We start from the raw sequence: 25,551 nt of genomic DNA on the forward strand, positions 1-25,551 counted from the left end.
TGTTACGAAAGAAAAAGAGATACAACATCGATACCACCGGATTGGGGACAGGAAGGAAGCAATGCCGGTGCACACCCCGGCCCACGCATGATTCGGAGGCAGCTCGGAGTCTAGATCCGGCCTGCCGAGCCATGAGTGACGGGGGAAGGTGCGGGGCTGTCATCCACCTTGCGCCTACTCTGGAAGAAGCAATCTTTGATACGCGTTTTCTTGTTCCCTTTGTTGCCCAAAAGCCTTGCGCTTCGCTCTACGATCTCGTTAGCATATACCCTTTTTTGTATACCCAGTTTAGATTTTTATTTGTTACGCCCGAGCGAGATAATACTACTAATACATCAACGATTTTCATTCACATTCCTGGTTCGTGGTGCATATCGTCTCGGGGTTTGTATTGCGCCGCGGGGTTACTATCACCTCGACTATCGGGAATGATCACCCTCACTCCACTGTCATGCAGCGGTAGACCATTCCCGACCGTTGCACGCGGTAGATATATCTACATGGCTCCACTACACGACGTGTCGGAATTTTTTTTTAATCTATCCTCCGTCGCCATTGCCTGGTTTCCCCTCGCTCTTTCCCCTTTAGCATTGATGCGCAGGTAACACTCACGCTCCCGTCACACAACCCCACTCGAAACATACCCAGCATATCCTCCATACCTTAACTACACCCATCATGGGTTCAATGCCAGAGAAGAAGACCATGCGTGCGCAACAGTACGATGCGCGGGACAACAAGCTCCACCTCAACGAAATACCCATCCCGACGCCGCGCGAACATGAGATTCTGGTCAAAATGGGCAGCGCATCCCTCTGCCACACGGATGCCATGCTCTTCGAGCCCAATGACCAAGGTCTGATTCTGGGCAAGAACCCCGTCACCATCGGCCACGAAGGAACCGGCAGAGTAGTATCAACCGGCTCGGGAGAGTTAGCCCGAACGTTCAAAGAAGGCGACCCCGTCGGCTTTCTCTGCGCAGTAGACTGCTGCTTCGAATGCCACGCCTGCAAGAACGTACACAACGCCTGGTGCGCAACAGGCGAGACCAAGATCCAAGGGTTCAGTGCCGACGGCTATTTCGCCGAATACGCAGTCGTAGACGCCAGAGAAGCGATCATTCTCCCTGAGAACCGTCAGTCATATCTGATCTAGAACCAGAAAACTAACCGCAGGCTAACTTACCCCAACAGTCGACCCCAAGGCCTCAGCACCTCTCTTCTGCGCAGGCGTGACAGCCTACCACGGCATCGCAGACTGTCAACTGCCCGCTGGCTCCTGGCTCGCGGTGATCGGATGCGGCGGCCTAGGCCACATGGGCATCCAATACGCCAAAGCCATGGGCCACAACGTCATTGCCATCGACATCACCGACGACGCGATAGAAGAAGCGCGCATCTGCGGCGCGGACTACACGTTCAACTCCATGACCGACAAGGACTGGAAGAAGAAGATTGTAGAGCTTACAAAAGGTGGTGTTCATGCTGCTGTGAACTTCACGGCGAGCAAGAAGAGTTATGATGATTGTCCGGCGATTGTCAAGGCGGGGCAGGGGATTATTATGGTGGTGGGGATTCCGCAGCAGCCGTTGGAGTTTAATGGGTTGGATATTGCGTTGGGGCGGTATCAGGTTAAGGGGTCGAGTAATGGGAGTAAGTTCACGTTTTCGTCTAAGTGGCTGAAGTGGAGATGCTAATCGGTGTGCAGCTTGCTACAATATGAGGGAGGCAGTCGAGTTCTCGGCGAAGCACAATATTACGCCACATATGACGAGTTTCAAGCTAGAGGAGGTGCCGAAGATGGTGGAGTTGATGAATGCGCATAAGGCGAAGGGACGAATGGGCGTTGTGTTCGAATGAGAAGATGTTGGACGTGTGGGTGGAAGGCTAAAATCTTACCAAGTATAAGCGATGTGATGTGGAAGACTTCCCACGGTATACGCCTTGCTGATACAAGTTCGTCCAGATAAACCCATGGTGGTCCAGGGCCAGTTTTTTGAAGACTTCGATCCCACGCCTCTGAGTATAAATGCTGATGCTATGGCACCTTTCTCCCCTCCTGCACTACACCACTTTCTTCTCAAACACCAAAAAAACTCGCAGATCGGCCTATCGCGTCTGGCCTTTCCCTCCCTTGTTTTATCCAGAAATCGACGGCGTTTTCTCTATGTCTGCTTCAAAACACAAACTTTGGTTAACATGTTCCTGAGTTTGGAGTACTGCGATTACAGGTTCCTACACTATTATTCGGGATTGGATTCTGCACAAAAACAAAGAACTGAAACACGATCATTTCACGTGCTGCTCTTCTTCGGTGTGCGAGCTTCACGCGCCGAAATCAACCGACTCACTCGCCAATTGGACGTGAGCAGGGCTCAAAAGAATCCCAGGGATTGGCCATGTTTGCGCGAAAAAGATCCGTTCAGCAGATACATGAAGAGACCACACTCACTTGTCTAATTAAGAAACACCAGAGACAATGGAATGTCTGCAAAAGACGCGGTCGAGTTCAACATGTCTGGTCTCCTGTCCGCTCCGTAGTTACCACGATGAACTATAAAACAGCATCTACTCTTGTTACTCTTCTTGTCTTCTTCAACAAAATTATCCTACAATTCTTTCCAAAACCTCAGCTAGACCGACTTATGTGGCTGGTTTTGCTCTTCTTCTCAAAACATACAGAGTACTTGATGATGAACGGAGCAGGAGATGGCGCAACTTAAATGTCTCTCCCTCTTCTTGGTTCTGAATCTTTACTCTCAAAACTTGTGTCCAACTCTGAAAGCATCATTCAGCTGGGACATGGAGAGATTGTTGCTGCGGCAACAAAATCTATTCGGTACGAGTTTATGGCTTCGAAAGATTGGTTGTGGGATTACATGCAATCCTCGCTGTGGAAGTACTCAAAAGGCAACCACGTCTGCAACATCAACATGAGAAGTATGCCCCGGCGTCACGCTATCACCCATGCTCGGTCTTAGCCAGGATTCGGTGCACGAGCCTGGCGAGAAGTGCTTAAATACTTCTCTCCTTCGACTTCTCTCTTTACTTTCCATTCCACACCACTTTCCATATTTACCTAAACAACCAGCAGCACAAAGCCATGTGCTCCTGTCCTCTTCGTTTCCAAAACAGCAATACCAGAGTTCATGGACCGACCCAGAAGCGAATCAAAAGACATCACAAAGACAACGATGTGTCCTTCCTCCGTTTCTTCCGCCGACGTCTCTCGCTTCCAAACACCTTCAACTAGAACTTCATGTTGAAAAAGCACCGGGAACAAGACACAGAGTCACTGTATACATGCTCCTGAGTGCGATATTGAAACCTTGCAAGATACACCTGATGGGGCTGTGGCCTTCTTTGGCCGGTCGCGAAACGGAGAACAGTTAAACATAAATACTCGCCCTCCTCGGCTGTCCTCTCTCCTTCATACTACACACTTTCCGAGACTTACCAAAAATCAAGACGCACAAGAACATCGCTTTCTGTCCTCTCTTTTTCCAAAACAGCGGACGACTCTTTGATGCTCTAGCTGAGAAGTGAACAATAATATATCAAAACTTCTTACCTGGTTCTTCTCTAAGCTATCTTCTCATGACTCGACACTCTTCAACCCCGAACATCACAATGCCATTATCCATGACTGGGTTCCAGTGTACCAAAGATATTGGCTGAAGCTTTCATGTCTTCGAGACAGAGGCAGGGACTCAAAACTTGCCGCGAAAGTCTGTTTGGTGATCGCGTTGGAATGATAGCACGATACGACATTGAAAGTTTGCAATCGTCCGGCTATGAGCAGACTCGTGATGAGCGGGCTATATAAACACCACTTCGTCCTTCTCTGACAGTCCAACACACCTCCTCTATCTCTTTTCTAAAAGCCATCCTAGGATTCTAGTATGTGTTGGCCTCTCTCCTCTTCCCAAAAACATATCGTCAAGCTGCACATGCAGGTAGCTTCGACTACAAAAGTTATCATGCCGCACTTCATAAACCAAGATCCTTTATTCCAAAACCATTATTTGGCCGCTTGATGACCCAGCCTCGCGATTCCCATGTTAATCGTCTTCTATCAGCCATTCCCCCAAAACATCAACGAATTCGTCGTATGTCTTCTGCAAAAGAAATCGCACTTCCTCTACCACCGAGAACTTTCTCTGCCCGAAATATCTCCAGCAGCATAACATGTCCCTCCTCGAGGAGTACCATCTACATATAAAACTCCTCTCCTCCGCCAGTCCTTCTTACATTCTATACCACCTTCCAATTATTTGTTCTCCAAAAAAAGCGCACACCCATTCCCATGGGTTCTGCCTCCTCTTTGTCCTCCAAAATTACCAAAAACCTTGGAAACACGAGTCCATGTTGGAACCAGAAAACCATAGCCGCCCAGTTCATGTTTGTCGGTCTCGGATACCAAAGATCTAGTTGCATGGTGGTGCCTCCACGCGAGGAGATTACTATAAATCCACACTGAGTCTGCGATGACTCTACGTCCTCTACTCCAACACTTCCATTGCATAAAACAAAAAGTTATTCACGGATTACGTATGAGTGTGCTGCCCTGAGAACCGAACCATAAACAGCAACACATTGCTTCGCTACTACCTCAGGAAAAACGCATCTGTCGGGACCAAAGATTAGACCAATCTCAATCATGACTGCAGTTCCCTCGCTGGGGCTTCAAAGAAAATACAATCCGATACTTGGATGTTGGAATCAAATGAGTTCCAGTACGGCTTATGTTTCCTGCGAAAAGACTTCGTTCACTCTGTCATGGACAAGATCTCTGCGGACTTTTGCTTATTCTACCTTAAACTAAGCTTTACCTTCATATGTGTGGTGACTTCGTTGTGTGTTCTGTTAGCAGTCCATAGATTGAGCGATACCCCCAAATGGGCGCTATGGAGACAACTGGCCTGGACATCATTGAGGGGGTGGTGGTGATGATGATCATTACTCTTGTTTTGTCATTGTTCTTGCTCTTCATCGTAAAGCTATAGCCAAGCACATAGCCCGCTACCAGTACACTCCATACTTCATCCTCCATCCTCCACGTGTCTTGATGCATATCGTACACCGCTGTTCCTCCTCTCCACCATCCCCACAGTCCCATACTTTTCCCTCCCTCGCACTGCCTAGACAATAGTCTCCAACTCCCTCGCATACCCCAGCGTATTCTCAATAACCTGATCACTCGTAACCAAAATATCCCTGTTCAGATACTCATCCTCCTGCTGAGGGAAGTATATCCTGCCGTCCTTGACAACCCAACCGCTCTCCTTTGCAAAGTTGACGACGCTGCCTTCGGAATCGAGGAAGAGGAGGGATTTGGCGTCGGAGATGGGGATGGAGGGGTATGCGCGCTCGGAGCAGGAGGCGATTTCCTTGCGGATGGTTCCGATGAGGATCTAGGATGTGTTAGCAGATAGTCCGGTGTAACTTATGAAGGATGTCGTGTGTTTGGTGGTAACGACAATGACGTACCTCAGTAAACAGCGCAAACTCCTCGCCAGGCACCCTCTCGCTCTTCGTCTCGACCCACACCTTATCGTAGCTTCCCTCCATAAGCGCCTGCTCTAGACGAATCGGATACTGAATGAACGGATCGGCCTCGAGCTTCGCGCTCGCCTGGGCGGCCGCCACCTCGAGCGTCTCGAGCAGCGTGTGGAAGCCCGCGTAGTCGCCCTCGCTCAGCAGCAGCAACAGGTACAGCCCCGTGACCTTGCTCGATTGGCTGCCATCTTTGGGTAGTGTGGACTCGGGCAGAGAGTAGAAGGGCTGCAGCTGCTGGAAGTAGCGGGTAAAGGACTCGGTGTCTTTGAGGCGGATGGAGATGATGGCGCCGAGTTCGAGCGTCTCACGCGCGAGCTGCAGGTGTTTCCGTGGAGACTTCTCTTGTGGAATGAGGGCGTTGAGGTTGAGGAGGGCGATCTTGGCTTTGCTCAGTAATGAGGTTGATTGCTGGTAGTTGTGCGACTTGAGCGTCTGGTGGAGCTGCTGGAGCACGCTGGAGAGTTCTTTTTCGGCCATGGTGTGCGGTGTTTCGCTTTTGGTGGTCGTCGTAGATGATGGAGAGGGTGAGCGCGGGGATTGAACGGGTTGATGGCGTGGTCGGGTTGGGGTGTTTGTTGCGGCGAGTGGAAGCTTCGGTGGTTTACGTCGGGGGACCGTCGGCGTCGGAGGTGCTGGTCTTAGCGTGGGCTGCGTGCTCACCGACCGCCACGGAGCGTCATAACCCTCAAACGTCCTATAACGAATATATGCCATATCTTTCACTTGTTGTCAAATACGCTGAACATATTCATGAGAGCAAACAGTACGATTTGAACATTTTCAAGACATAAGCCTGACATCCCACGCGTGCCAGGCACCAACACATGCAGATGACCTAACCGGTCACATTGTCTCAGCGTGGGAATATCACTATTGGCAACTGGTATGCTTTGGTATTGGTCTACTTCTGTTTGCGATACTGCAGCTGACACTCCTTCTTGCACGTTTTAGAGTCTGCCTTGCATGACCGATTGGGTAGTCAGCACGCCACGCCTTACCTTGTGTAACTGTAGAGATTACTCGTGTGAAAATCTTCTACCCAGAGTACCGTATCGGGGCACGTAGACAAGTTCATGGTCTGACCGGTTCGTAGTTCCAACACATCTCACCACCGTCATACAGGGTATCGTCGAATCATGGCCCTTCGGCTTATCTTCTTCTCCCAAACTTTCCCTTTCCACCTCCACCAGTTGCTGCCTTGCCCTTGATGTTGAGTCTCCGATAGTTGGCATTTGCCGTAGCCTTGATCTTTCGGGCCGCCGTCTTCAGCACGCCTTCCTTGACCGGCTTCTCCTTTGCTTGCTCGGGTTTCTTTGCTGGCACTTTCCGTCTTCTCGGGGTGTGTGAAGCGTCACTCGCGTACTCGGAGTCTCCATCCAAGTCTGAACCAAACTCATCTGCTAAGTCTACTGGTACTTGAGTTTCGGGAACAGCTGCTTGCTCCTCGTCCAAGTCGTCGTTCGTCTGTGCGGCTGGTATTGGTTTGGGCTTTACGACGTTGGGACGCACTGAAAATCTGTTAGTCGGGTATCTTCTTCGATGGAAACAGCGCATCTTACTTATCACTCGCCGTGTCTGCCTCTTCAAGCCCTTTTTCTTCCAAGCCTTTCGTGGCTTGCCGTCACGCCCAAGTTGTGGCTCTTCCTCGCTGTCTTCATCAGACTCAAGACCTCGATCTGGGCCCAGAGGCATTGCCGCCTGGCTGTCTTCGATCAATATTTGCGGCGCTTTAGACTTCTTGGGTACGGTGATGCCCTGTTCCTCCATTTCCATTTCGCGCATGATATCCGCCTCTTCATCAAGCTGGTCCTCCTCGTCCTTCCTCATCGCTTGTATCATGGAACTCAAACTGCGTCCAAGGCCGCGGCGCATCCAAGGCGCCGGCCGTGATATGGGTTCCTCCTCTTCTTCGCCAATGGCGCTCAAGACATTGTCCCTCTTCAAGAACGCAGGGGTAGCTAGGCCTCTGGTTGTAGATGACGGTGTACCCTGCTCGTCTAACCTCCTCTTTTTCGGTGTGACGAATTGATTCAGGAGGAATCGCTTTCCGGCCGACAGTGGTGTCCGCTCCCCTCTCGCTCTTGACTCTAGCGACGTCTCGCTTGCTGCATCTTGTAATCTCCTACTCGGTGTCTGGGGTACATTCAATCCTACATCTCCTAGCACAGTCCTCGGTTTGCTCGGGGTGCCTTGCGCGAACGGGAGCTGGTCGAAGAGACCTAGCACTATGCCATCGCGTTGAGGCGTGGGTCCTATGACGGAAGGTCCTTGTGGAGAGAGAAGCTCGGCTGCGTAATCTACGTTCTCTAGTGTATCTTCATCATCTCTCTTCCTCTTCATCGGCGTGGAAAGATTGGGTTGGGGCGCGGCTTTGGGTGTTCGTTCGACATCGAGGCTCGCTTTTCGGCTTGGGGCGCGCTTCGAGGGGGTCTGCGGCGCGGCTTGACTTGATAATCGTACCCGTAGCTTGTTGTACTCTTTGTACATTTGTGCTGCACGCTGTTAGCAGGACATCAGTGGTACCAGCGTTGCTCTATACGTACAGATCTCGGCATTGGCCTTGATATCATCGCGTCCCGCCTTCCGGCCATTGTTTTCGGCGGCGAACTTCTTTTCCCAGACCTTCAGTTCCTGTCTTAGCACAGTGCAGCGCTGTTCAATATCGTCGTTACTCATGTCGTCTCGTGTGGTGTAGGAATGCGTGAAAGCGGAAACGCGAGCGTAATTGATTTCCGCATCTCAAATCGCGGTACGCGTTACGTGCACGCGACAAAACGCCACTAGCAGGGATGTCTCAGCCTTGCCGGCTCCACCCGTGGGCATGACATGTGCATCAATCCCGAAAACTTAATTGGCAAGCATGACGCATCAGATATATTCTACAAAATACTATTCACAACTCCCTGCTCGCGCGCTTGAGAGCTCGAACATCATGTCGCTGATGCAGAAAGGGAAAGCCGGACCAAAAACGGGGAATCTAGTAGTGAACAGCCTTGTCGTAGGTGGCCATGGCAGCCTCCTTGAACGCCTCAGCGAGAGTGGGGTGAGCGTGACATGTGCGGGCAACATCTGGGATATTGTTAGTTTCAATCTGCAAAGATAGATAGTGTATTCGACTCACCCTCTGAGCTGGCACCGTATTCGAGAGCAAGAGTGCCCTCTGCGATCATTTCACCGGCGTTGGCACCAATGATGTGGATACCCAATATCCGGTCAGTTTGAGCATCTGCCAGGAACTTGACCATACCCTCAGAGTCGAGGTTGGTCTTGGCTCTTGAGTTGGCGGAGAAGGGGAAGGTTCCGTTCTTGTACTTGATACCGGCCTCCTTGAGCTCCTGCTCGTTCTGGCCGACCCAAGCAACTTCGGGGTGGGTGTACATGACGGAAGGAATGGCGCCGTAGTTGACGTGGCCGTGACCCTTGTGGATGTATTCAATAGCGGCGACGGCCTCCTCCTCAGCCTTGTGGGCAAGCATAGGTCCGAATGTGCAGTCTCCGATAGCGCGAATGTGGGGAATCTTGGTGCGGTACTCTTGGTCGATGATCAAGCGGCCCCTGTCGTCAGTCTCGAGGTTGATGTTGTCCAGACCAAGACCGGAGGTGTATGGGCGGCGACCGATGGCAACGAGGACGACGTCACAGTCGATCTGTACTTGTTAGCAATCTTCCTGCGCCTAGACCCTTGCGCTGAACTTACGGTCTCCTCCTTTCCACCCTTGGCGGCCTCAACGCTGACGTTAACGCCGGCGTCGTGAACCTCACCAGCGGTGACCTTTGTGTTGAGCTTGAACTTCAGGCCCTGCTTTTGGAGGATCTTCTGTGTCTGCTTGGCGATTTCGTTGTCCATGCCAGGGCCACCGATTTGACCCAAGAACTCGACAACGGTAACCTCAGAGCCGAGACGCGACCATACGGAGGCCTATAATTCGTTAGAAATGCCATGCTATTCAGATGGGTTTTCCTACCATCTCAAGTCCGATGATACCACCGCCAATGACAGTCATCTTCTTTGGCACTTCCTGGAGCGCAATAGCGCCAGTGCTTGTGATGACCTTCTGCTCGTCGATGGTCAAGCCAGGGAAGGGTGTAGCCTCGGAACCAGTGGCGATGAGGATGTTCTTGCCGCGGACGGTGGTCTCGCCACCCTCGGTCAGGTTGACAGCGACGGTGTGCTCGTCCTGGAATGCGCCAGTGCCCTTGATGTATTCAACGTTGTTCTTCTTGAAAAGGAACTCGATTCCCTTGGTGAGACCGGAGACGGAGGTGTCCTTCGCCTTCATCATGGCGGGGAGGTTCAACTTGACATCGCCGACTTCGATACCACGGCCCTTTGTGTCGTGGAGAATCTGGTGGTAGAGATGCGAGTTGTTCAGGAGCGATTTTGAGGGAATGCAGCCGACGTTCAAGCAGGTTCCACCGAGGGAGCCACGCTTCTCGATACAGGTGACCTATCGCCGTGTGAGCTCTTGAACTGCGCAATCGCCACTTCTGTCGTCGCTAACCTTCATGCCCGCCTGTCCTGCCTTGATGGCTGCGACATAGCCTGCGACACCACCACCGATGATGACTAGGTCCTTGTCCTCTATCCAGTAATCAGCACATGCTCCCCTCTAAGCCTCGTAGCAATGCGACTTACCAGCCTCCGACGCATAGCCTCGTCGTAACCGGTTCTGGAAGTAGATGTTGGATGCGCAAAATGTCTTTTGGGAGACGGGCCGCGTCGCCCTCTGAATGGCGCGGGGTGCCAGTGAGCGGAACATGGTGGAGACTACCGAAGAATCGCTACCAAGAGAAGCCGTGAAGTGTACGGCGGGGATGACAGGCGTCAATGGATGGGGCGTGGGATGAGAGATGTGGTTGAGCTTTTTGCGGAGCTCGGCCGGGAAGGTCTATGCGGCTTCCGTAGGGTCAAGGGTGGCGCCAAGCTGACAAAGTGCCTCACATCTACTCCGTAACATCTTCGTCTCAGTGTCCCGGCAACCGGTATCGCATTACTCTATATGGCAAATAAAGGGTATTCTGGCTATATGTAACGGCAATGACTCATTCCTTCTTATTCTCAGTCCTCCGTCAACGTCGTGGTGGCCAGTACTCTCGTCAACATGTCTATTATTGACTTGCAAGCCCATCGAACAGTCTCTTTCTCGTGCTTCCCGACGATCTCTGTCTTGCTGATAGCTTTCTTGAGAAAGAACTGCAGCTCAGCAATCATCTCAGGAGCCTGGTCCACCTCCACGAATACTTCGCGTACCGCCCGCTCGTCTCGCTTGTCCTTCGATTTGGATGCCTTGAGCGACTCCAGAATCGTGGTGACCAGCAAGACTTCGATGAAAGTCTTAGTTTTCGGCTGCAAATAGGGAAAGTTGAGGTTCTTGAGGCTGGTGATGGGTAGAGCTTTCCGGCCGATCAGCGTGCCGTACAGTTTGCCTTGGTTGACAAGTTTTCGGAGAGATGTGTCACCACCTGCATCGGCATCGTCATCCTCCGAGTCATCTGCACCATCTTGCTTCTCTCCTAGACTCTTGAAGATATCCCATAGCGCAAATTGAAAGCTCTTCCGCGTCTTATGATCGGAACAGACCTTTCGGGCGAGGACTGTGTAGTATGGGTTATAGGTCTTCTCGGCGCCTGCGCAATGCACAATGACCCGTGGAATTTCCGCCTCCTGCGATCTCTTGAGGTTGAGCTTGTTCAGTCGTATTTGAGCGTCTTTGAAATCGCTCGCAGACATGATAGAAACGAAGATGGCGCGCCGTATGTCAGTGTTCATGCGGTGTTCGCGCGCAAGCTGTACGAGGTCGACTTCGCTGTCGTCATCCTCAATGTCGATGGTCTTTGAAGTCTTGCCAGATTGCTTTGACTCCTCGGGCTTCTCCTCGTTTCCAGGTTCATTACGCCAACTCGCTCCCACTAGCCACCACTTGCCTCTTTTGTCCGTGTCTTTGATGTCCTTGAGACCAACGCGTAGCGGCTCTGTTGCTCGGAGGTTCCTCGAATTCAAAGTACCCAACTGCTTTTTCATGCGTATCGTGTGCTCCCTCGAAAGTGCGGAATTGGCTATGCCTGTCTTCATCTTGTTGTTCTTGAGGTCATTGATCGTCTCGATCATGAACTTTGTTCGGACGGGTAGGTTGTTCTGGCCAACTTTAGCCACAGACTTCTGCAGCAAGACGACGATGTCTTTGAGTGAAGTTGGATCGTCTTGTCGCAGTTGTGGGCCCGATGCCCTGACTACTCTCAGTAGGAGTTCGGTATTGATCTCCGTAAGTTCGTCTAGGAAGAATCGGATGTAGTCAAAGACAATGTTGCTGCCAATGACCTGGTACGTGTACAGCTCCGCCACTACAGATATCAGGTTTGCCGTCTGCTTTCCATTTCCTTCTTTGTTCGGCTGGTAGTGTTGATCGAACTCTGCGACGATGCGTTCGACTATTTGCGCGCCAAAATCGGGTCCGATAACTTTGTACACCGCAGCGATAAAACCAGCGTGTAGATTTAGGAAGGTATCGAGGAGAGCTGTCGGATCCGACAACATGCCGACGAGCAGGTCGACAAGTGTGTTATTGACGTAGCCTCGAGGGTTGTTTTGGTAGATGTTCTCGATCTCCTTCAGAATAGACAGTATGTTGGCTTCAGAGAGCCTGTTGAAGAGACCCTGAATTTGCCTCTTGAGACGCAGCAAAGCCTCCGTATCTGAAGCAGGGGCTGCTCTTAGCGCAGGTGGTATGTACTTAGTCGGTTGAGCGTTCGCCGCTACCGGAGCGATGTATGGGTTCTCTCGTACACGTGGTTTTTCCGGTTCCGTATCCTCCATGTCGTCGTCCTCATCGGAGCCCAGGTCGTCTTCGAACCCATCCTCAGTCTCGTCGTCTTCGTCGAAGCCTGTCTCTTCCAGGTCCATGTCGTCCTCGTCAGATGCGGAACCTTCCGACTCGCTGTCCTCTTCCTCACTGGACTCCTGACCCAAGGCTTTCCGCCTCTTGCTTGCGAGCCAATCGTCGTCCTCCTTCCTTTTCCTCTTTGTAGGTTGCGCATCCTCTTCGTCACTGAAATCCCCAAGGTCGCCGAATATATCGTCCAGCCCATCATCTGCTCCCTTGGATCTCTTTTTGCTCTTCACGCCGAGCCTCTTCTCCAACTTGGCAATCTCAGCGTCATCTTGCGCCAACTTTTCCTGGGCAGCGCGCGATAGTTTAGGAGGCGGAGGCGACGCTTCCTTGGGCTGTGAGGGTTTCGCTTTGAGGATTCCCTTCAGCGGTTTAGGCGACTCCTTCGCAGCTATCGGGGGTGGTGTGGCGTCTGATTCGATGTTGTCCCAGTCTATCTCCTCTTCCTCGTCCTCATCGTCCGACTCGGGTTCGCGACGTGGCCCGCGGCCATTGTGTGGGTGCACCGGTGCTGGCCGTCTGACCTGTTTGTTCTGGCGCTTCTTCTCTACGCGATCGGCCTTGCGCTTGTCTTTGCGATTCGGTGGCCCATTGCGCGGTCCATTTCGTCGCTTGTTGTTCGCCGGGTCTATTGATGTTAGCACTGAAACGTTACCAGAGTTAGCTCAGAATTTACCGAACTGGTTTCTTAGTTCCACGGGCAATTTGGGCCCTCCGAAAGCTGTGCGCATGTTGAGATGGTCGAGACGGTAGAGTCGCAAAAAAGTTCGAGAAGTCGGAGTTTGGGTGAGAGAATCCCCGCGTCTCCGCTCCACACGGACGGCCGCGGGCATCCCACCATGCATGCAACCAACTACTACATGGCGCGCGCACCATAGCACTCGACTTTCACCATGGCGCGAGACCACCTAACCAACGAGGAGGTACGGACAAGTCAATTAGGAAAGCGCCTGTCCAAAACTGACCTCTGCAGTTCTTCACACGGCTCGCCAATCTTTTCGAGTACACGCGCACCAAAGGCCACGGCAGCGTCTACTTAGTCCAGAAGCGCATGACATTCGGTACCTCTGCCACACCTCCTCCGGCCAGCAAGATCGCCGACGATCCATTATGGGACACACATCCTGAAGAGCCCTTACCTGTCCTAATTCGCGCACACAACAACGGGAGCGACAAGAAGGCAGGCACCGACAGAGAAGACATTCCCAAGATAATACTGAGCACGGTGGTGAAGCCAGACGACTTGGACGCATTCTACGCACGGTATGCCGAGGCGTGTAAGACCGGCATGAGTGGGCTGAAGAAGCGAGACAAGAAGAAGGCGAAGAAGACCAAGAAAAAGAAGAAGGGCGAGACCAAAGTATGAGGAACATCGGAAATCACGAAAGCATGAGACGCACAAGAAACACGTCGTTGTCATAAGGCACCAAACGGTTGATCTTGAGGGGTCACGCGGGCAGCATCAAGAGTATGTCACTGGAAGAGAAGTGCTACTGGAAGAAGGCATAACGATGACCTGGACGACGAAACTCTGTAAAACGCGGCACCAGTTCACGGAGACTCTCATGGACTGCGGTGCACAGAAGATACCACTGAATTATATCTATACATTACAGTCCCCACAGATGTCCCTACAGTGTCTCTGCCGTCTTCTTGAACATCTTTGTGCTCACAGGCAGTGGTTGCCCCATCCATGTCGCTCTTTGCGTGTGGTCTCTCAACTCATCGTCGGTGTTTGGGTGGATTAGCGCAGACAAGGGCCCTCTGTTGATTACAAGCCAGGGGATGAAAGCACCGAATTGCTCTACTAGTCGTCAGCATAGGCATAGAGGTGAGCTCTCTCCATACATACCGGGCGTGAAGATGTTGACTTCAAACATGGCGAGAGGATGGGGACCAATGGGTCGATCCCATACTCGGTAGATGCGTAGCTCGGGGACTTCGTGTTGTATCAGCAAACATGCATGTCATGTGTATGAAGATTGTACCTACATTCTCGGCGTATCCGTTCCCATAGTTCGGTGGCGAACTTGACTTCCTCTTTATCAGACTGGAGGAAGTAGATGTGAACGCTGAATACTCTCAGATACATGAACAACTAAACCTCAACGTTAGGACTTACTCGAAGCCTCCTCGAATGCCGTTTGTAATAGGAGCTACGAAAGACTTGTATGCTTCGCTCTTCTTCTCGGCCGGTGGGTTTGCATAGGATTTTCCGTCTTCGGCCTTTTCGCTTGAAAACGTTAGCACGTACTCCAAACAAATACATGATAGTAGTCGGGAGGTAACGCAGATAAAGCGTCCAAGGGCAACATACTCCGGTAATGGCTCCAGACCTTCATAGCCCTTCAGAGGAGACGCATACGTATAGAGATTTGGATCGGCCATGTCTTAAAGTTACTGCTAGGTCAGACTTCATTCGCGCTTGTCTCGTTGTATCAAGCAACTCTTATATACAACACGACAATTGACAGCACACAGCGGAGGTCTTCCGTTTGTCAGCGCGGAATTACAGCGGCCTTGGTTTGCAAATCCCCAATGCAGTCACCCAGCCATTGTACCAGGGTACAGATGCATTCGTACATATGGCTTATATCAAGCCAAACCGTTCGATCATGTGAGTATGGGTGTTAAGTCCAGATTGTGGTGTAAGACAAGTGAGCCGTCAAGTCACATATCAGCATTAGGTTCAATCTGGGCAACAAGCGATAATTGGAAGCCCTTCGTAAGCCGACGGGGAAAACGATTCCAGCATATAGCTCTCTATCAATTCGAAACGCATTGATATGACTCTTCACCGACAGATAAGGAGGCGGCGCAGGAACTATAAGTCCTTATCGATACATGTCGCGCTTCACACAGGCGTGCACGGAGCCTTGGAGGGGTGAGTCAAGCACCCCGCGGCCACCCAATATATTTCGGAGCGCAACAACCACCCATTGACCACCCCACGATACCCCAATCCCGCAACCATGGCTGAAGCCACCTACTACATCGACGAAGACGTCGGTCACGACACCCCAGAGCAGACTGGCGACGAATCGCTGCCCTACAAATCACTCGGATACGCTGTCCTCACCCGCGGCGAGACTGCCAAGTTCCTCACCCGCAAGAGTGTCACTGGCGAGATCGCAGAGGGCGCCGACGCGACATCGAGGTTAGAATGGAAGGATGCTGCCAAGTCGGCCATGAAGAAGGCCGTCAACTACGCCAAGACGCAGAAGAAGAAGCAGGAGAAGGACCAACAATTGCTTGCGCAGCGCATGAAGGAAGAGCACGACCGCAACAAGGTGCTAGACGAGGCTAAGAAGATTGTCATAGAAGAGGACAAGAGCCTGCCAGCGCCCATCAAGATTAAGCTCGACGATACCGACCCGAAGAAGATCACACTGGGAGATGGCAAGGACACAAAGGGCACACGCGTACGCGTCTTCGGTCGCGTGCATCGTGAGCGAAGACAGAAAGATGTCATGTTTGTAACTTTAAGAGACGGCTACGGTCAGATGCAAGTCATCTTCACCGGCAACCTAGCAAAGACCTACGACGCCCTTACTCTGACCCGAGAGACCAGCATGGAGATTTTCGGAGAGCTGAGGAAGATCCCAGAGGGAGCACACGCACCCAACAACCGCGAACTGCACGTCGACTACTACAAGATCCACGATGGATGGAAGGCGGCGGGTGGTGACGATGCCATCACCAACAGAGTATCAAAGGACACTGAGCACGCGACACTACTTGACCTGCGACATCTCACTCTCCGTGGAGAGACAGCCTCAAAGGTCATGATCGTTCGTGATGCTGTCGAGTTTGCCTTCAACCAGGTCTACAAGGAGATGCGATTACGCAAGGTCAGCCCACCAGCGCTTGTCCAGACGCAGGTCGAAGGCGGTGCCACACTTTTCAAATTCGGCTACTACAACGAAGAAGCCTACCTCACCCAATCATCCCAACTCTACCTCGAGACCTGCCTACCATCCATGGGCGACGTCTACTGTATCGAGAAGTCTTTCCGCGCTGAGAAGTCGCTCACCCGTCGTCATCTGGCAGAGTACACGCACGTCGAAGCCGAGCTCGACTACATCAACTTCGACGACCTGCTCAACCACCTGGAAGAAGTCATGTGCCGCGTCCTTGAAGTCACAATGGCCGACCCCGTCGTCAAGCAATACATCATGGACCTCAACCCAGAGTTCCAACTGCCCGAGCGACCATTCAAGCGCATGAAGTACCAAGACGCCATTGACTGGCTCGTCGAGCACGAGATCCCCAATGAAGACGGTGAGCCGCACAAGTTCGGTGACGATATCGCTGAGGCTGCCGAGCGCCGCATGACGGATATCATCAACAGGCCCATCTTCTTGACCCACTTCCCCACAGAGATCAAGGCCTTCTACATGCTCAAGGACAAGGACGATGCGCGGGTAACCGAGAGCGTCGACTGCTTGATGCCTGGTGTTGGTGAGATTGTCGGAGGCAGCATGAGGATGGACAACTACGATGAGTTGATGGGTGCGTTCGCACGTGAAGGTATTGATCCTGCGGCGTACTACTGGTACACCGACCAGAGGAAGTAAGTCATCCACCCACCCACCAACACACCTCTTCATTAGTCCAAAATTTGCTAACACAACCCTCTAGATACGGTTCCTCTCCCCACGGCGGCTACGGGCTCGGTCTTGAGCGTTTCCTCGCCTGGCTCTGCAAGCAACACACAGTCCGCGACTGCTGCCTGTACCCCCGTTACTTCGGCCGCTGCAAGCCTTGAGCAAAGAACCTGATGTACACCCTTCACGCATCTTTGCCCCGAAGCCCTCGTCATGCGGAAACGAGATGAAGTATGAATTGAAATGATTCGTGCGACGTGGTTTCACGATAGCCAGGCTACCGCTTTTGCCAGCACACATGAGCTTTATCGTCTTGTCGCACTAGGCTGAGACGAATGGACTGAGTCGTTAGATGAAATCATAGCCAATCAACATGTTCCCATGCGCCCGCCTTGTTTGTGTTTTGTTATTCCGGTCAAAGACTCTGCATTGCAGCCTCATTGATGTATATACACGAAGCGGGGTCGATAGGGCATCATCTGTCGCGCTGGTCTTGATTTGTTGCTTATCGTGGAACTGTGTGCAACAGGTCTGACATGGTGAACCCGGTGAACCCCCAGTTGGCCCGCAAACTCTCCTGCGTGTCTTGATTGACTCTCACGTAAGGGAGCTGCAACTTCACAATTCACGTTGGCTTTATCGGCATGCGGGCACAAGAAATATCGTAGACACACCATCGCCCTTGTTCATAGACCGACTAAAACTACATGTCTTCCTAAGATACCGCATCCAGATATCCTTCCCACGTTTCGGAACCAGTATACAAGCTTCGCAAGTATATTAGTTACTTGAAACCGGTCGAACTCGCAAACATCAAGGGGAAAGAAAGTTTGCACTTTGTCCCACGCGTTCTCCCCTCAGCTCGATCGATACAGCAGCTGCTCCTCCCCCCAGAAGAACGCCAAAGACACGGACGAGAAAAGTTAAAAAGCTCCTCACCAAGAGCTAAGCATGTACAAAGCAGTACCCCATGTAAAACTCCTCGCTATGCAGTTGTGTGGTACAGCGAAAGAAAAGCGTCCCTGGCAAAAAGGCGCAGGGACTTGGCAGTAGATAGCTGTTGGTACCGGCAAACAAAGACGTATGGGTGGGGGAAAGCGCGAGCGCTGAATCCGCGCATCGTGTGCAAAACAGAGGATCCACCGGAACAAGGTACGGGGAATGGGGCAGAGAGAGCTTTTTTTTGCAAAAAGAGACAAAATTCGTTGACGTGTCGGGCAAGGACCGTGCCGCGCGTCCGTTAGCGAACAAGTGTCATGTTCGAGTACGGAAGTCGGTCGGGTTGGCTGAGCTGACGGCTGAGCCTTCCCAACGACTTCGCCACGGCCAGCCTAGGAACTATGCACTACCTTGACGACGATGTCTTGGAATAGTATGGCGGAGTTGGAATCTTTGGGGTTGAGTGCATGAGGAGTGTTGTGGGGGGCCCAGATGGGTCCAGGTTGCGCGGTGGCGTCACGACAACCAGGCTAAATGTTTAGGTTCAGATCCGGTGTGCTTGAGCAAGAATCAAGCTCCAAGTCGACGCTGAATGAGCTGCTGCAGCATCTTCAACTGCGCGCGCTCGTCATCAGTGGGCGGTGGTGGGTCTGCGTTGGACATGGCGGTGATGACGGCCGGGGGAGCTTCGGACTGTTTCACGTGGATTAGCGCCGATGATCAAAACAAGGCCGGTGGGCCACAGGCTGTCTTACAGTGAGACCGAGGATGAGCGCTTGAACTGTGCCCTCACCCAGGTTCATCTCCGGCGTCTTGTTTGCCAGCTGTGCCAGAGATAGTGCTGCTTGCTGCTGCTGGAAGTTGTGCGCAAGGAAATTTTGCATGGACGCTCTGCGCTGTGATGCAGCGTCTGCGGACTTGCGGGCTTCGGCCTTCTTGACTACACGGCCACTGCGATGTGTTAGTGACTGATATGATGAGCTGCTGATGTGACTGTATATACCTCTTGACCTTGCTGACGAAGTCAAGGATGACTCCCTTCTCCGGAACGCGGAAGATCTTGGAGTTGACATCCTTGGGATCGTTGTCACCAAACACATAATTGCCTTCGCCATCAGTGTCGTCGTCAGGATCATTAGTGATATCGATCAAACCATTGTTGCGCATGCCACGTGAAAAGGTGGGCTCAACGTATTCAGGTTGCTTGCGCACACGCACTCTGCGTGGCACCCGAGTTACCGGCGCGGCATCGGCCATTTCAGAATCCCCATCTTTGGAACTCAGGTCGTTCTGCAGCAGTAAACCGCTGCGGAGGTCATGCTCGATATGTCGAGGACACCTCCAGGCATCCCGCTGCGATGCCTCAAGGCTGATGTGTGGTGGGTTAGCGAGAGGCGGGTCGACGCAGTCCAAGTGCCAGTACGCGTGACAAAAGTCACACTTCAGCATCTGACGCTTGTGGCCGCTCGACACTCCGCACTGCGTGCATAAAATGACTTTGTGGTCAGCATCAATAAGTCTGGTGTATTCGGGCTTCTGGTAGCCATAGCCACTGTTCTTCGCTCTGTTGTGATGTTAGTTCCAAATCACGCGACAGAACGCGTCACACTTACAGTGGAAACTTCTTGACCTCCTCAAAATACGAGCCGTCGGGACGTGCAGAAACGCCTTCGAAGTTATTTTGAATATCAGAAGGTAGAGCAAACGCGCGAGGATTTGTGCGCTCAAGCTTGCTGAAGAGGGGACCCAGGCTAGGATACGACTCTGCGGCATCGTCGGATGCAGCGAACTTCGTGTTGCACTCATAACAGTAGAACGCTCCATCTGGAACCTCTGTTCGCGGCGGATCGCAGCAGAGAAGGTGAAAGACGCGTGGACAGTTTTCGCAGCACACAAACTCGCCTGCGCCTCTACACGCAGAGCAGAAGTCGTCGCTCTCAGATTGTGGCGAGTTCTGACATTCCGTTAGAGGTGAAGAAAGGACAGAAAGTGGAGGAGAATATGGAAATTTGAGCGGCGTGATGTTTGTAGTGAGCAACATTGATGTTGGGGATGAAAAAGAGAAATTGTTGTTGATGAGTTGTGTGGTGGAAGAGGAAAGGTGTGGTTGGATGCTTCGGGAATCCAGTGGCACTTACCGGGTCATTGTCATCAGGCCCCAACTGTCTCGAACCGCCACCGCCAGTAAAGGCTACACCAGCAATAGGTCCTGCGTCTCGGTTTTTGACCGGCCTATACGTGTAACAGTTAGCCTTGTAATGATTTGATGACATGTACGGAATGTACGATGCAAACACGTGCAAACACGTAGAGCTTGCTCAGTCGACGCTTACAGCCCTGTGCTGAACCGGGTACATGCATCGACCAACGCCGAGAAATTGACAAGGATGCTGAGAAAATGAGCTGAGGATACTTACGATCGTTTTGTCCTGGCGCCCTGCCCGTTGGTGAGCTTGACCCGCTTAGGTGCCGGCCCCACTGCTGGCGTTGAAGGACGCGACGACATAGCAGGCTCAAACTGAGGTGAGGAGAATCGCGACGGGTCCTCTCGCAGGCGCTTGGTGCCATGATTCGGAACTCGTCCGGCGCGTCGTGGTTGATCAGAATCCACAGGTGGTCCCACGGCGATTTGAGAGTCGGTCAGAGACTCAGTCTCAAGAATCTCGTCATCAAAGCGAACATCAGAAACGGGAGGAGGGAACTGCTCGAACTTGCGGATAGGCTGCTGGTCCACCATAGCTTTTCGCATCTCATAGATTCGGTCATCTTCCGCTTGCTGTTCTGCGGTCGGTGGCTGTTGCTTGTACGCATGCTTTCCGAACAGCTTCCCAGCATTTCCTTTCATCTTTTTAGCAGCACGCGCAGCCGCAAGATTCTTTCCCTTCTTCGGTGGCACGACAGGCGCAGGTGCAGCGGGTTTCCCATTGACCTGCACAGGCTCTGGAGGGCCTTTCTGGACGATCTCTTCGTTGACATCCGACAGCTCAGAATCGCTCCCACCAGTGTCCGGTGTCCTCGCTGCTGGAGTGGGTGCTCCGGTCGACAAACCTCCGTCCACATCCATTGCAGAATCCTGGGCCTGAGTTCCGTTGGTAGCGGTTCGTTTTCTAGGCGACTTGGACGGCTGTCTCGGCGTTGACTCAGTTGAGGTATCCGCGGTTGCCGGAAGAGCGGGAGCGCTGCTGAACGGGTGAGGTGCTTGACCTGAATTCTGGTCAAGAGCTGATTGCAATGCTTTGTGCGAAAAGCTTGTGGCCGAATTAGTAGAGTCCATGAACTTTCGATCTTGGTAGTCATTGACGGCGGAGGCAGAGTCATCAGGAACAATTTCACTGCTGGCTCTTGGAGACGGCTGCTGACTGAAGAATGAGGCTCCGTGATTCATCGCGGATTGCTGGTCATAGCGCCCGTTCTTGCTCAAGCCCATTCTCGCCTTTTCCTCTTGCTTGAACTGCTTGATGAACCTGCGAAATCGAACCATCTGTGCATTGGTGCTGTTTCTTTGAATAACTGATTCGATCGCGTCTGCCAAGTTGGAATCGATTTTGCTCTGCTCGTAGGCGCGCCTCAAGGCGATGCCCACGTAACGCTTGCCCGAGTTACTGTTGGCTTTGGAGATCGCATCGTTGACCGCAATCTGTATGCGCTGAGTCGTAGCCTCAACCGGCTCCGACATGGAGACTGCCTGTACTGCCGGGCTCGCGGAAACCGAGGCGCTCTTGGTGTGACCGATTTTCATTGTGGGCGTCTTGCCGTTGACAGGTGTCTTGCTCTGCACTGGGGTCTTGCCCCTGATGGGAGTTTTCGACACCTTCACTTTCTTCTTCGGTTTTGTCGCGGGCTCGTAGTCGTCGTCCTCGTCGTCTTCGAGAATGGGGAAGGCGGCCTGCATCTCTTCCTCCTCCTGCCGCTCCGAGTCGTCAGGCTCGAGCTCAGGAGCTGGAGTGACCTCTGGCGTCGACCCAACCTCGTCACCACCGAAACCCAAGCTCTTGCCCAATAGCGAATTTCGAGCCGCCGGCCCGTCAAGCGCGCGCGCGCGCTGCTTGTCCTTGGCCTTTGGAGGTACACCGAGGGGGGCCATATTCTCCAGGACGCCGTGCCGCGCAAACCCGTGCTCTTCGAACGATGGGGCCAGAGTTTGCGGTTGGGGTTCAGTCCACTCGGTAATTGACCGCTGCTTCTTCTCGTTGACGTGCTCGCTCGGGGTGCCGGTGGGTGAGGCGAAGGGCGTGGTGCTGGACCTTTGTTGCGATTTGAAGTCGCGCGACTCCCGGAGAGACTTGCGGAGGGCCGGCATGGCGAAACTACAGTTTGGTCAGCGCGCTAGAATAATCACGAGCATGATTAGACTTACTTCACGTGTTGTCCGAGAATTTACACGCCGCAATGCCGTGCCCGTCGTTGTGGGTCGGTAGTGCAGGAATGAGAGTCGCTGAAGGTTGTTCGAGGGTGCCCTGGACGCTTGGACGGACCTTCTTATTATGTCAGCCCCCTACGCATGCGCAAACATCGCCATGTCTTACTGTCGTCAGGAATGGAATATATGAATAGCCGGAAACTTCTTCGGTTGTCTGATTGTTTTTTCGGTTCTGACAAAGGCGGGGTGCGGTGTTGGTGCAACGATACCAAAGAATCCACGATCTCTTGTCCGCTTTTTCCCTGACGTGCCCAAGTTCACCTTCACCAATCGCCACTTGCAGATCTGGTCGTACAATACGTAGACGCGCGCCTGAATAGAGATGATAGTACTGACATTGTTCCTGACTTCACTTCGATAAATCTCTCAAGCACACTCCTGTCTTTGCATGATCTGCTCAGGGGTAAATTCCGTTCCATGCTTTACCTCACTCTATACCATGCTTGGCTATCCGCGTAGAGCACCATAACTGTCGTATATTGTAGCGAAGAACATAGTCGGGAACCTCTTGTAGCTTCTCTCATCTTACCATGTTCAGCGCTTAGGGGGATAATAACATGATGGATGGACAAGATGAATGGGATACAAGAACAATGACGCGAAGTCGCCCGACACCCACTCAATCCTTCGCTACAACTCGAAAACAAAAGGCCCCTCTCGAGATGACATGTATGTATGTCGCGCCCACGGGCTCTTCGATACGAAGGGGGATGAAGCTATGTTCGACTGCGAGAGACGCCCCAGACCACCTGATACGATCTCAGTCCGTGAGCCGTCCGTAAGTCCTTGAATGCGCGCGTGTTAGCTACCAGATTCTTCATTGGTCAATATCACGCATAGGGAACGACAAATGCTGGCCGGTAAATAGGTGTCTGTTTTTTTTTTATTGTTATCGCTTCTACTTGATCATGTGCACGAGCACAAGACAAAGTACATCAGACCTAGGTCTTTTGCCGATTTTCTTTCCGATCCTGCCATTTTTTGCAGTCACCAAAAAAGTCCGTGTCGTCCAGGCTCATAGTCGAGAGGCGGGTATGGCTTCAAGGTCTCCGCAAGCTGCGTCTACTCCTCGTCGTCACTCTCCTCCTCTTCGGCAGGAGCAGCACCGCCGTCAGCGGCCTTCTTTGCGGGCTTCTTCTTCTTCTTCTTGTTCTTCTTTGTCGAAGTCTTTCCAATGGGCTGCTCGAGAATCTTGAGGATCTCCTCATCCTCAATCTTCTTGTCAGACTTGTACTTGGAGGTGTCGATGGCAGCGGGTTGAGCCAGGCGCTGCATGCCGTTCTTGGTGATCGCTGTTAAGATGTTAGCTATCGAAGCAAGATTCATGATCCTTCGCAATCAAGCAAACGAAAGTGGAAATTTGGAGATCAAGCAACCAACCACATCGGCCAATATCGGGCATCTCCGTGCACAGACAGAGCAGGGGAAATCCTCGGACTTACCAACAGTGCTGAACAACCTAGCTACGGGCTGGTTGTCCTTGTCAACGACAACTTCGTATTGGCGGAGCACACCTGTGCGGACACACTCGACAACACCAACCTTGGCAGCCTTCTCGTCCTCAAGCTGGCGCAGACTGAAGGGGAAGGTGCCGAACTTCTTGACAACTTCAGACAACAGGCTTCGTGAGGTAGGGCGCTTGAGCTGGTAGGTGGTGGCTGTACGTCGGTGCAGAGTGGTCCTGTTGCTGTTGCTCTTGACCTTGCCGCTTCCGAGACTGACACCCATCTCAACACCCCACACTTCGCCGACCTCAGGGAGACCCTCTCCTCTGACACCCTCGCCGGGCGCAAGAATGATCTTCTTCTTGGACTCGATCTCGTTGTGGTCGAATTGCCAGATGGTGGTGCTCTCGACGAGGTTGCAGCCGTACGCCTTGACAACCTTCTCAAGCATGTTGGTCATTTGGCTCTGAGTGTAGGCCTTCTTTGACGCAGCCTTCTTTTGCTCCTCCTCGTCGCCGTGGGGAACCAAGCCTGGGGGTACCATCAACCTCAGCAGAAGCTCGTTCGCGTAGTGTGTAGCCAGAATGAGATCTGCCTCCCGTCCGGTGACTTCATCGGCAGCTCCGACGATGACATTGTCGCAAACGATCGCGCAGAAGCCATCGATTTGGGCACCCAGCTGGATCTTGACAACCTCTCCCTCCTTCAGTGTCACGGCGGCTTCCTCGGCGTCGGTCTTGAGTGGTGTGTACGGGGTGATGTAGGCGCTCGGCGAGATGGTGGTGCAGTGTCCAATGCCCTTGAGGACCTTCTTGCCCTTGTAGACCTTGGCAACCTCCTCGTCTAGGAGCTTGTCACCGCGCTCACAGAGCTCGACAATGCTGGCATCAGCGGCGATCCATCCTGGACGGGTCAGTTTATGTTCGTGTTTACGCGCTGGACACAAGCGCAAGTGTGGGGAGCGTCGTACCGGAGACCTCCTTGAGGACTTTCTGGGAGATGTCGGCGGCGACCTTGTACTTGGTGATAGTATCTGGGTTCGCCAGAGTGTAGTCTGCAATATGGGTTAGCTTCTGCGACCCATTGACAGCACAAAACTGAGGTCGAAGCTCTTTTCGTCTGAATAGCTTCTCATGTCGATGGCATTAATAGCGCACAAGGATCGAGCTTACCGACAGCTGCTGTTTCGGCCATCTTGAGTATAGTTGAGTGTGGGAAGATGGTCTAGGAGCTAGAATTGGAGTGGTGCGCGAGGTCGTTCCTGTGTTCAGGCCAGCCCCTCAGTGGGGTGCTTTCGAGCTTTCGCTTAGCCAGAGCCCAATGACGATGATCGCCTGACAACGTCACACTCGACCTGCTTTGCTTGTTCCTGGATTAATTATCTTGGGTATGGAAACTGGACTTGTGATCACGGTAATTACTGTTGCGAGCTCGTACTTGGGGCCTCAGCTGGAATTCCCATGATTGCAGAGCAATCCATGGATTTCATTGCGGTTACGCTGCTGTATGTATGCCACGCTGCTGACAGCTTCGACAGCGTGCCATCAGGCGCCAGACATTTGATGACATCGAATATAGTGTTCCTGGCAAATGAACACATCCATGTTATTAAATCGTTTTATACCATCCCCACTCTTGTGATGTACTTCGCATCCCCAAAGAATATTTACAGAGTAAGCGCAATTTTCCGCAAAC

General features: G+C 52.4%; 9 protein-coding genes across 9 annotated transcripts; 3 read left to right on the forward strand and 6 right to left on the reverse strand.

Moving 5' to 3' along the window:
- Positions 1 to 678: 678 nt before the first annotated feature.
- On the forward strand, positions 679 to 1,859 carry J4E93_006192 (uncharacterized protein; the record flags this gene model as incomplete). Its single annotated transcript, XM_049344110.1, has 3 exons — positions 679 to 1,135; positions 1,194 to 1,652; positions 1,708 to 1,859. The coding sequence occupies 3 exons, from the start codon at positions 679 to 681 to the stop codon at positions 1,857 to 1,859; spliced, it is 1,068 nt and encodes a 355-aa protein (XP_049198545.1).
- A 3,281-nt stretch (positions 1,860 to 5,140) lies between these two features.
- On the reverse strand, positions 5,141 to 6,035 carry J4E93_006193 (uncharacterized protein; the record flags this gene model as incomplete). The annotated part of the gene is made up of 2 exons (XM_049344111.1): positions 5,141 to 5,413; positions 5,490 to 6,035. The coding sequence occupies 2 exons, from the start codon at positions 6,033 to 6,035 to the stop codon at positions 5,141 to 5,143; spliced, it is 819 nt and encodes a 272-aa protein (XP_049198546.1).
- Positions 6,036 to 6,707: 672 nt separating this feature from the next.
- SLD2 (DNA replication regulator sld2) lies at positions 6,708 to 8,234 on the reverse strand (the record flags this gene model as incomplete). Its single annotated transcript, XM_049344112.1, has 3 exons — positions 6,708 to 7,066; positions 7,118 to 8,050; positions 8,102 to 8,234. The coding sequence occupies 3 exons, from the start codon at positions 8,232 to 8,234 to the stop codon at positions 6,708 to 6,710; spliced, it is 1,425 nt and encodes a 474-aa protein (XP_049198547.1).
- A 301-nt stretch (positions 8,235 to 8,535) lies between these two features.
- On the reverse strand, positions 8,536 to 13,176 carry J4E93_006195 (uncharacterized protein; the record flags this gene model as incomplete). Its single annotated transcript, XM_049344113.1, has 8 exons — positions 8,536 to 8,627; positions 8,680 to 9,205; positions 9,256 to 9,477; positions 9,524 to 10,006; positions 10,061 to 10,140; positions 10,195 to 10,447; positions 10,651 to 13,073; positions 13,122 to 13,176. The coding sequence occupies 8 exons, from the start codon at positions 13,174 to 13,176 to the stop codon at positions 8,536 to 8,538; spliced, it is 4,134 nt and encodes a 1,377-aa protein (XP_049198548.1).
- A 162-nt stretch (positions 13,177 to 13,338) lies between these two features.
- On the forward strand, positions 13,339 to 13,811 carry J4E93_006196 (uncharacterized protein; the record flags this gene model as incomplete). The annotated part of the gene is made up of 2 exons (XM_049344114.1): positions 13,339 to 13,368; positions 13,419 to 13,811. 2 exons carry the CDS (start codon positions 13,339 to 13,341, stop codon positions 13,809 to 13,811), a joined length of 423 nt encoding a protein of 140 aa, XP_049198549.1.
- A 265-nt stretch (positions 13,812 to 14,076) lies between these two features.
- On the reverse strand, positions 14,077 to 14,833 carry J4E93_006197 (uncharacterized protein; the record flags this gene model as incomplete). Its single annotated transcript, XM_049344115.1, has 5 exons — positions 14,077 to 14,249; positions 14,298 to 14,384; positions 14,438 to 14,517; positions 14,568 to 14,678; positions 14,763 to 14,833. The coding sequence occupies 5 exons, from the start codon at positions 14,831 to 14,833 to the stop codon at positions 14,077 to 14,079; spliced, it is 522 nt and encodes a 173-aa protein (XP_049198550.1).
- Positions 14,834 to 15,417: 584 nt separating this feature from the next.
- On the forward strand, positions 15,418 to 17,213 carry J4E93_006198 (uncharacterized protein; the record flags this gene model as incomplete). The annotated part of the gene is made up of 2 exons (XM_049344116.1): positions 15,418 to 17,018; positions 17,087 to 17,213. 2 exons carry the CDS (start codon positions 15,418 to 15,420, stop codon positions 17,211 to 17,213), a joined length of 1,728 nt encoding a protein of 575 aa, XP_049198551.1.
- Positions 17,214 to 18,561: 1,348 nt separating this feature from the next.
- On the reverse strand, positions 18,562 to 22,291 carry J4E93_006199 (uncharacterized protein; the record flags this gene model as incomplete). Its single annotated transcript, XM_049344117.1, has 6 exons — positions 18,562 to 18,684; positions 18,747 to 18,942; positions 18,995 to 19,555; positions 19,605 to 19,945; positions 20,130 to 20,223; positions 20,409 to 22,291. 6 exons carry the CDS (start codon positions 22,289 to 22,291, stop codon positions 18,562 to 18,564), a joined length of 3,198 nt encoding a protein of 1,065 aa, XP_049198552.1.
- Positions 22,292 to 23,473: 1,182 nt separating this feature from the next.
- J4E93_006200 (uncharacterized protein) lies at positions 23,474 to 25,050 on the reverse strand (the record flags this gene model as incomplete). The annotated part of the gene is made up of 4 exons (XM_049344118.1): positions 23,474 to 23,703; positions 23,854 to 24,759; positions 24,827 to 24,910; positions 25,029 to 25,050. The coding sequence occupies 4 exons, from the start codon at positions 25,048 to 25,050 to the stop codon at positions 23,474 to 23,476; spliced, it is 1,242 nt and encodes a 413-aa protein (XP_049198553.1).
- Between the last annotated feature and the right edge of the window lie 501 nt (positions 25,051 to 25,551).

The sequence above is a fragment of the Alternaria ventricosa genome, assembly GCF_023758065.1.
Source record: "Alternaria ventricosa strain BMP 2768 chromosome Unknown scaffold_10, whole genome shotgun sequence".
NCBI classification, from domain to species: domain Eukaryota; kingdom Fungi; phylum Ascomycota; class Dothideomycetes; order Pleosporales; family Pleosporaceae; genus Alternaria; species Alternaria ventricosa.